Genomic DNA, 10,326 nt, shown 5'->3' with positions numbered 1-10,326 from the left:
TATTTGGGTCCAGTATTACAAAGATCTACTCCGTGGATGCAATAGACTGAAAGACCAGTCTGGGGAGAAAATCAGTAGTAACTGGAATTTCTGAAGGACAAACCTAATTCCTAAGTTCTGGGTGAATCCTATCAAAAGAGCAGTTTCTGGGGAGAGCACTGAGGAAAGGAACATCTTGTTCCACGGTACATCTAAAATCAGCACCTTTCCCTGAGCACAGTCCCAGCAGGGGCCACTTGTGACAGGTTGGGGACAGTCCCCTGTAGCCATCCTGCTCTCCTGGAGACTTAGAGAACATCCCAGCACTGGAACTGGGATCTGTTCTGGGGCAACCAACTCCCTGTGAAACTGAAACCTCTCTGACCCCGCAGTGCTGCCTCTTTGCCCTTCTCCACGTGGGAGGGGACAGGGCTGAGTGAAGAGAGAGCAGAAGTTCTGTGCTGCTGTGCTCCGTGCTGGGGGAGCTTCTGAGAAATCAGACCGACACACGAGTGCTGAATCATCTGTGTTTGGCTGATTTCGCTGCAGAACCCGCCCATGGGCCAGCCCTGGGAACCTCTCCCTGGCAAGGAAACTCTCCAGAAGAGGAACTAAAAGTAGTCAGCTTGCTGTTTTGAAAATTGCTGCTGCCACACAATTAAATGTCTGCCTGCATTTTACATCAAACTGCATCTAGCTCTAAGACTGCCGTCAGGCTTGCTCTGAAAAAAAATCCTTCAAGCTGGGTGAAATCACTCCTGCTGTTTCACCTGTCTGAGCACCAGATGTTTCCTGGAGCAGGAATACAACAGAGGAGCTAACAAAATCAGGTTGTCCAGGATTGCAGTGCCCTTGTCTTTTATTTTTAATTAAAGTCTTGAGGAAAGTGTTGGGGAGAAGAGCTTGAGAGCTGCCTTCTCATCTCTGGTGTTAATGGTAACCAAGCTATGGAAACACCTCACGTCCCTTCTCTGGCTCTTTTCTGTAAAGCAGAGATAACAAACAGAGCTCCTTGGCCATAGGAAGGTTTAATGACTGCTGTGCAACAGGAGGCATTAACTACGTGGTGCTTTCCATAACTGATTTGTCAGCACCCAGGCTGTACCTGCAATTTGGGCGAAGGAAAGTGCCCAAGAGTTCCACAGAGTCAAATAAACATCCTTACCTTGACAGGAATCTTATCAGTGACGCCATGTGGATGCTTCTCCTTCAGGGCCAGGCCTGAGTCACTTGTGCCCTCGTATTTAGGAACAGGGTGAGGCACAGCAGGGCTGTGAACCTGCCAAAGTCCTTCCAGGGCACTGGGAAGTTCTCTCTGCATCATTTGACTCCTCACATACCCTTCGTGCCATCTGTGTGAAATCACACCTTGTTTTGGGTTGGATCTATTTGTATTTGTTAGAGGGAGAGGAATGTGGAGAAAGAACAGGTTCTTTCTGGGCTTCTGATTCGGAGCAGCTCAAGATTTCTCCTGATGGATCATGACACCTTCCTGACCCACACAGTGCTGCAGGCAGCCAGCTCTGCCTGTTCTACTGCCCGGATTGGAGTCCTGGTGTTGTCAGGACATCCCTGCCCTGTGCTGGTGCTCACTCACACCCTGCTGGCACTGCAATAACAAAATAACCCCAGCTTTGGTTTCCTCCCTCTCTCAGAGCAGCCTCAGCACCGGGCACAACTCGACAAAACCCGCATGGCTCTAAAGCTTCCATTTAAAATTAAAATTAATTCAGAATCAAACCCACTCCATTAATTAATTTCACATTTAAACTCTGTTTAAACTGCTGCACCATCCAGCACAACTCCCGAAGCACTGGCACCAATCCTGCCCTCAATCCCTGGCTGTCAGCGCTCCGGCTGCTCCCGACGTGCTGCATCCCCATCCCTCAGCTGCTGCAGGCCAGCGTGGGAGAGCAGGAAGGGCTGGGGCTGGCTGGGGCTGGCAGCAGCCTCTGGTTCGTTGATTTGCTCCCCAGCACGTTCCCTTCTGGAACAGCACTCGGCTGGGCTCGGCACCGCCGGTGGGAGCCTCGACGCTTCCCGGCTCATCTGCTTTCCCTCCATCTTCCTGTGGCTTTCATTAGCTCCACTTCCCTGTTCTGTGGAGCAGGGAACATGTGTGGCAACACAGACTTTTGCTACAAATACAAATCTAAAAAAAATAAAAATCATTGTAGCATAGAAATGTGAATGAATCCCGCAGCTGTGTCAGCCCTGGAAATTCCCTGCAGGGTGTTTGTAGATGTTCAGTGAGCAGCACCTTGTCAAGCAGGTACAAGTCCGTGCTGTGTGTGGGGAATGGCCAAAGTGTTGTTTATCAGCTGGAAAAGCTCTGATTTTAGTAACAGAGCCCGAAGTCAGTCATAAGGAGGCATGGCTGCTGCCTCCCTGCCCTGCAGCACCACCCAGGCTGGGGCTCGGTGTCACCCTGCGCAGGGTGGGCGAATCTGGGCCCCTCTTTGGAAGAGGCAGCAGAGGTGGTACCCTGGGGCTCAGAGTGGGAGATGCTGCTGAAGGAAATGCCTGGCAGAGTTTCTGAGAAGGTGTCATCAGGGTGAAGATGAGTGTGGTGGGCATCTTGGGGGGCTTTAGCTTTCACCAGAGCTCCAGGAACTGACCTCAAGCTGCCTGGGGAAGGAGTCCCCAGCACTGGAAGGAGCTTGCAGAGGGTTTTGGTGCCAGCAGGGAATGGTGCCAACTGGGGCAAAAGCAGCTGCAGGTCGGGACAGGCAGAAGGAGCCTCGGAGCTGCGCAGACCTGGGCACCCCATCCTGCAGCACGTAAATAGATCTGTGCTGAAGCTTCCCTTCCAAAACACTTTCTGCCTGTCTTCACAACCTCCTTCCTTTGCAGGCAGCAAACTTTTGGCCTCTGGGAAGCTGTGGTGAAATGCAAGTCCCTACCTGTCCTAGCCCAGGCTGTGTTTTCAGAGCCGAGGAGGAGCCAGCTCCTACCCCGAGCCGCGGGATCCCTGCACAAACCACCTGAGAGAAGAAACCTGTTGTGGGTGACGCGTTCCTGGGCGCAAACGCCCAGCCGGGGACGTAATTATTGTGTGCAAGGCTCGGGTCAGGGCTCGGCTCGGCTGCTCCGGTGTCAGCGAGCAGCTATGCGGCAGAACAGGATGTCGGATTAAGGAGTCTCCGGCGAAACCCGTGCCGAGGACAGCAGAGGACAGCAGGGAAGTGAGGGAGCTGGGTGGTACCGAGCAGAGCTGGCCGCAGCTCCCGGGCACTGCCAGCTCACACCCAGCGCTGGCAGCGCAGCAGCCACGACCCAGCGCTCTGGGGCATGGCACGGACGGGTTTTAGGGGCTCAGCCACGCCGTGACCCCAGCCTGGAGCAGGAGGAAAGGTGCCTTGCAGGGCTGCAGGATGAATTTCGCTCGCCCTGGCTGCAGGTGAGGGGCCAGGGATCGCCTGTCAGGACGTACCTGCGAGCAGCCACGGGCCCGGCACAGCCTTATCTGCAGCGGGAGCAGAGTTAATGTGTAACCTGGCTGTGTTTGCTTAGCCCAGAAAAGCAAAGAAGTCCTGGGACAGGCACGGCTGGGACAAGGAATTGGGCAGCACGGAACGACGGACGGCCTGGTAAAAACAACGAAACGGATTAATAATCACTTGTGTTCCTGCTTGTCCTTTGCTTTCTGTGCTTTTCGTGCTGGACGGGCTGCGGGTGAAGGGCTGGGGGGCTCTGGGTACCTGCAGGGCTCTGCTTTGGAGGGGTGAAATGCAGTGGGGGGTTCACCAGCGAAGCTGGACGAGGTGATTTGAAGGTGGTGGTGGAGGAAAGCTGGGGAAAGCTGTGCCCAGGACAGCAAACAGCTCAGGCAGCTGCTGGGGCGCTTCATTCTTGTCCAGAGAGGAGGAAATGCGGATCTGCCACCGTCCCCTTTGCCCCTGAGGTGCGATCCATCCCCTGGGCTGCTCAGGAGCAGGTGCCTGCAAAGGGCGATTTGCTTCGGGTTGTGTTTGGGGTGGCCGGACAAAGCCAGGGGCAGCAGGGGTCCGGCTGCTCTGCCCCAGGCAGCAAAACCGAGGTGTTTTAACCCGGGATGGAGAGCTTGGGGTGGTGCTGGCTGAAAGAAAGTAGCCTCTTGTCTAAAGCAATTAGCATTAATTGCTACCCAGCACCTCTTTGATGGCTCCGTGGGCTTTCAAAGGACAGTTATGAGAACGGCCACAAGAGCTGAGGGACCTGGCCTTTGGATTTAGATTAAAAAAACTTCTTCCAAATATATTTTTAGTGGGGGAAGAGATCAACACTGTTGAAACCCAGCTATAAAACAGCTTTTTGAGTACTGCGTCTTTTAAATCAAATGCTCAGTTGCGTTTTTAATTCGTGGCTCTTACTCACGAAAAGAAGGAACTGAAATCCTTCTGAATCATTAAAACTGGGGAGTTTCAACACTGATTTTTCCCCTTTCCCAAGCTGGATGAGTGTGCTGGAGCCGTAATCACATCAGAGAACTAATGGGCAGGAAAAGGAACTTCTTGTTTCAGAGCGGATCCTCTGCAGCACCCGGCGGGCTCGGGCTGAACTTTGCCTCCCGTGAGCCGGGGCTCGGTGGATGCCAAAGCCTTGGCGGCTGCTTTAGGTCCCTGCAAATGCTGTTTGAATGAGAGGAAATCCATTCTTTAACGGCCTGGTGGTGGTGGGGATCCTCATGGTGGAAATGCCTCCCTGCTGGCCCCAAGCAGCTGCACACTCAACTTCCACCAAGGCTTTCACTTCCCCAGGAGGGTTTTGCTGTCTGAAATTTGGGAGGGAGGCAGCCAGGAGCACTGCAACAACCATGGTCAAGCCTCCTGCTACTTAGGAGTCGATATAAATCTATAAATCTAGTTTTGATATAAATCTAAATTTCACACTGTGGATGTTCAAGTGCACAGCAAAACCCTGCAGAGGCCTGAAGTCTCCCAAGCTCAGCTCTGCTTCCTGACAGCTCAAATCCCTGGCCATGAAGTGATCTAAATTCAAAGAACCCAGGGAACTGCTGTTCCAAAGCCACCACTTACTGCAACGTCATTTAAGCAGTAAATAATGCAAAGCTGAGACTGAAATATTAAAATCCTCCTGCGTGGAAGGATTAGATCTGTCAGGGTGTGGGTGTTGAAATCTGATTTTTGCGGCATATTCCAATTACAGAGGAATTCTTTCAGGGTCTAACGCTCTGAACAAGCAGCCAGTTCTGCTCACTTATCGCTGGATCTAATTCCCTGATCCTGCTACAAGAAATAAAAGCAGCAGTGTGTTCCTGCCTGCAGGTTACAGCACAAAGGGCTCCTCTGTCTTCTGAGGAGCAAATCCTCTTGCGTGGGTCCGTGTGTCTTGGAGGGGGTGTTGGTGTTTGTTTTGCTGCTCCCTTTTGCCTCCACAGCCCAGTTCCCTCCCCAGGAACGGGGTGGTGCATGTGGAGGGAACTAATTGGTGGTGCCAGGAAATTTCGGAAGCTCAGTGCTTTGCATCCATCAGTAATGACACCTTCCGTGGGCGCTCAGCCTCTCTCTGCGGGCAGCAGAGCTCTGTGCAGGGATAACTGTCCCCTGTGCCACGTGGGCCCCTGCCCTGCCCCTGTCACGGTGTTGGAACCCAAGTTCAGGGCGTTTGTCAGGCAGCTGCTGCCACACTGGGGTCCCACTGATGATGGGGGGTCCGGGCTGCATCCAGAGGAGCATCAGGGGGACCCTGCTGTGAGCAGGGGGGACATTGAGGGGCTGCTTGAACCCCCCTGGAGCAGCCTGGGCACAGCCCCAGCCTGCCCTGCTCCCCACGGGCTGCGCCAGCCGTGTGCCCAAACACACCCGGGCATGCCCCAAAGGCCGGGGGCACCTCCCCAGGGCCCCCAAGGAAGGGCGGCAGAGGAAGCTCCTGACAGAGCGAGGATGTGAGTAACCAGCAGCACTTGGGGCCAGCTCGTTCTCAAGTTCAAGCTGCAGGGCTGGCACAGGGTGTGGCGGAGGAAAGAGGTCCCATGAGTCGGGGCTGGGGCTGGTGCTGGGATCTCTGAGGCTGAGCTGGGCTTGCAGCTTCTGCCTTTGCCTTACCCACCCCTCTGAGGTGATTAGAGAGCCACCAACACGAGCTGGCTGTGCAGAGATGACCCTATTCCAAATTATTTTGGGGAAAACTTCAAAGATTATTTTAAAAAGCCCAGCTGTGCCTTCTCCTGGAGACAGCAGTCTAAGATGGAGCACATTTCCTCCACCCAGCAGCATCAGAGCCTGCCTGTCCTCCCTCCCAGCGTGCTTGAGTCAGCCCCGGGAGAATCTCACAACTTAATGCTTCTCCTTTCTCCAGCCACCAGGGCAGCCCGTGCTATGCCTAGGAAGGAGCTGGGGATGGCTGGCTGCAGCTCCGGCAGCTGTGACAGCATGGTCAGCACGGCTTCCGACCACTCACAGCGGGTGAGTAACCCTGGGGTGCCCGGCCCAGCTCGCCCCTCTGAGCTGAGCAAGGGTTTGGGGCAGATCTCAGTTCAAATCCGCTCTCCATCGGTGCTTCGGGAGCCCCTGGAGGCCCTGAGCCAGCACCAGGACCAGATGAGTTCCTGCCCCAGAGCACTCGCAGCCTTCCCAAGCTGCCACGTGTGTGACAGCAGCCGGGAGCCTTTGCTGCTGCAGGGTCTGCTCTGGGCCAGGCTGGGATCCGTGCCAGCGGCTCCTGCGCTGCCAGGGGTGCGGGGCAGACCCTTGGGTAACTGGGTCACACTGGCTCCGAGGAGAGTGACTTCACCTGGAGGAGACAGCGAGCTGAGCTCCTCCTGCCTGGCAGAGAGGAATGCCCCAGTTAAGGCAGAGATGAGTGTGGGCCATGGGTGTAGATGTGTCATTTTTCACTATCTCTCCATTCAAGCTCGTTTGTCTCCCAACGCCGATTCCAAGATTGATGCACTAATTACATCCTGCCTTGCTGGGAGCGTAATTGATATGTGTGAGAGCAGCGCTCAGTCCTGGCAGGTTTTCCATTTGATGTATTGCAAACCAGAACCAAACCCTCTGAATGTAATAGGGATGGAAAAACTGGTTGTGATAGTGCACAGTAAAAGATTTGGATAAGGTGCCTCTGCAAAACAACTCCACCTGGGATGATTCCTGCCCTGTGCTTGTTGATCTGATGCACATTCCATCCTGTCCTGCGCTTCATTTTGTTCATGACAGATTGCAGGAATCACCTTGATATCTGATGTTGCAATATCACATCTCCTGGTACTCAAAATACAACAAAAATTAAGCAGCTCTTGCTGAGGTGTGAATGGGAGAACAAGGAGAATTCATCACCTGCACAGAAACCTTCAGTATTTATGGTGTTTTCTAAGCATTAATAGAAGTGTCTGTACCTACAGATCTGTCACCCATCTGCTCACATTTCACAGTAATTTAAAGAACTGAAAGTAAGAGGCCAAGTTCCCAAGTTAAGAATAATCCACCTCCTGACCCACAGAGTAGGGTAATATAAAAAAAGGCTTTAAGTATACATATATTTCCTATTTTAGAGGAGGTTGTCTGGTTTTCTGGAGCTGTAAATACTCATCATTGAACAGCCACTGGCCAAGCAGCTGCCACAGGCTCTCCAAACTACCCAGACATTAAACAGTATAAAGTTATATGTATATAAAAAGTTATATAAAGTTACATACATATATATATATATATATATATATAAAAGAGAATAAAGTAAACCTCTCTTTCTTACCTGCACTGCTTCATCTTCTTGCTCCAGAGTGACAACAGCTATGACTATTTATCTGTGGAAGAGAAAGAGTGTTTGATGTTCCTAGAAGAAACCATTGGCTCCCTGGATGCAGAGGGAGACAGCGGCGTCTCCACGGATGACACCGACTACGGGGAGCCCTCCAAGCCCAGGAAGGGCCCTGTGCCCCGGGGTAAGCTGGAAACCCTTGTGCAGCTTGGCTGTGCCAAGGGAATGTCCTTGGCAGGGAGGGAGTGCCCTGGGTCGATAAGGCACAGGTGGTCCCCATCACGCTGCAGTAGCCACACGAGTCGGGCGCCATCTGTGCCCTCCTGGTTCTCACAGGCGGGTGTGGAGCAAAGGCAGCAGAACCGCGGGGCACAGCATCTGTGCTCGTGCTCTGAACGGGCTCACACAGGCTCACAAGGCTTTGTCAGGCCCAAAGGATCCGGTTTCCCCAGCAGGGGATGGATCGGTGGAGTCAGGGGAGCCCTGGGTGCCCGACCTGAGCCGTGGCTGTGCGGGCCCAGCAGGGGTGAGGGGTGTTCTGTGGCCCTGTGCTGTGCGTGACTTCATCTCCCTCTCTTCCCAGATTTGGGCAATGGGGCTCCGAGCAGAGATCAGCAGTGTGGGGCTGAACAGAGGAGTGGTAAAAGTGTCTCTGCCTCCTCCAGCTCGGCTCCAGCAGCTGCTCCAAGCCCAGGTTATTCCAGTCTCCCGAGGAACAACCCTGCAGCAAATGGAGCTTCTGGCAGCAAAGGAAGTGTCCACACAGTGCCAGCAGGAAAACCTGCACAGGAGGTGCCCAAGGAGGGCAGGCTGGACCAAGCCAACACAGGAAGCCACACGAAGTCCGTGATCATCCAACCGCCAGACCCCTTCCAGGGTGACCTGGAGTGGTCACGCAGCCCTCGCTCAGATGCCAAAGGGGAGGCGGCCAAGGAGACCAAGACTTGGACTTCGTGGGGCCACCCGGGGAAATCCACATTGGAGGAGGCCCCTCAGGACCACGATGCCAAGCGTGGGCCTCCAACTGCCCCCAAACCACGGAAATTGCCACCAAACATCATCCTGAAAACCAGCAGGAACAGCCCCGTGCCGCTGGCCACGGAGCACAACCAGAAGGCAAAAGCAGCACCTCCACCCTCAGCCGCCTCTCACCCCAGCCCTGCCAGCGACAGCACTGCTGAAAAGGGGAATTCTGGGCACCTCGACCCCAAGGAGAAGGAGAAAGCCCGACGGGAAGCACTGGAGAAGCTGGGACTGTCCCAGGATAGGAGGGAGCCCAGCGCCCACCTCCATCCCCACCCCAGTGAGACGCCGCTCCCCATCCCTGGGCAGCCTGCGGAGGGCTCCGTGCCGGGGATCCGGCAGATGGCCTTCAAATCCAACACCCTGGAGCGCTCCGGGGTGGGGCTGGGCAGCTCCATCAGCAGCACCAAGGAGCAGAACGCCAAGAGCAGCAGCAGCTCCCTGGGCAAGATGTCCTTCATCGAGCGCCTGGCCCCCAGCTTCCTCCGCAGCGGCCGCCCCCGGCCCGCCTCCCTCGGGGCAGGGAAGGACTTTACCGGCCTGAAGGAGCAGGAGGAGCAGGACAAGAGCAGCAAGAGGAGATCCCACCCTCTGCCCAGCTTCCCCAGGCCGCCCCGCTCCGCTGTGAGCGTGAAGATCTCCCCGAAGGGCGCGGCCGACGAGAACCGGCGCGAGGCGCTCAAGAAGTTGGGGCTGCTGAAGGAATAGCTCACGGGGCTGGTGGAAAAGGGGCTTTTCACCCCAAATCCAGCGGCCTTCACTGCCTGGCCTCGGCCATGAGCATTTTCTGCTGCCACCTCCTGCCCCAGCACCTCGGGAGCGCTGTGGGAGCTTCACGCCAAATAAAGGAGCGCCGCGTGTACAGAGTATTTTGTATAGAGCAGATGTATATGAGCTATTTATACAAAGCATCTCTCAGCATGGACGGGGTGGAGTCTCCTGCAAGGGCTTTAATGCATTTGGGGATTCATCAAAACAGGGAAGCCATGGAATTAGGGGTTTGGCGTATTTTCAAAGGGGTTGCCTGTGGATAAAGTGTCTCTGGGAAGAACTGCCGGACTTTGCTGCTCCCTTAGGACTTTTTTGGGGGTTTTTTTAATTAATTTTATCACAGCCTCTGAGGCCTGAGCGCTCACCTGCCACATGAAAGTGCCTCCCAAAACCACCACTGCCTGCTGGAGGGGCTGGAGGGCTGCACAGACATTCCACTGCCTCCTGTGCCATGCTCTGCTCTCCCATCCAGCCCTGACCACCCGAATCCAGCAGCTGGAAGACTTTGAACTGCAGGGAGGGGACAGCTAAGGAGGCAAGAGGCTGTGCTGGTGTCAGATCCAGGAGTGCTGCCAAAATGGGACAGATGCAAAGCTGGGACAGCCCCAACTCCTTCCCTTCTGAGCTGTCCTGGCACCTCTCAGGCCCGGCTGATGCTCCAACACCTCGCTGCTCACCTTGGGGAACAGAGGTGGTTTGTGTTCCTAATAAACCCGTGTGTGATCAGAAAGTGCCGTGTGCTACAGATTTATGTCACAGTCAGGTAAATCTAAATGCTGGAGTTGTAAAACAAAGAGTTCTGAGACAAAGGATGAGCCAGGTCAGGTCTGTCCCACCTATAACATGGAATCA

General features: G+C 54.6%; 1 protein-coding gene across 2 annotated transcripts; it reads left to right on the top strand.

Annotated features, from left to right (window-relative positions):
* The first annotated feature begins 2,721 nt into the window (after positions 1-2,721).
* On the top strand, positions 2,722-10,204 carry CUNH1orf116 (chromosome unknown C1orf116 homolog). 2 transcript variants are annotated; one of them, XM_042013616.1, is made up of 4 exons: positions 2,722-3,379; positions 6,280-6,386; positions 7,702-7,864; positions 8,264-10,204. In XM_042013616.1, exons 2-4 carry the CDS (start codon positions 6,300-6,302, stop codon positions 9,409-9,411), a joined length of 1,398 nt encoding a protein of 465 aa, XP_041869550.1. In that variant the 5' UTR covers positions 2,722-3,379; positions 6,280-6,299; the 3' UTR covers positions 9,412-10,204. The 2 variants fall into 2 exon arrangements, with proteins under 2 accessions (XP_041869550.1, XP_041869549.1); XM_042013615.1 differs by having other exon boundaries at positions 2,723-3,569.
* Positions 10,205-10,326: the final 122 nt, after the last annotated feature.

The sequence above is a fragment of the Corvus kubaryi genome, unplaced genomic scaffold (genome assembly GCF_017639235.1).
Source record: "Corvus kubaryi isolate FWS band 111438036 unplaced genomic scaffold, C.kubaryi_AGA036_p1.0 split1-37355, whole genome shotgun sequence".
Classification (NCBI taxonomy): Eukaryota; Metazoa; Chordata; class Aves; order Passeriformes; family Corvidae; genus Corvus; species Corvus kubaryi.
This window is presented reverse-complemented; position numbering and strand designations above follow the sequence as displayed.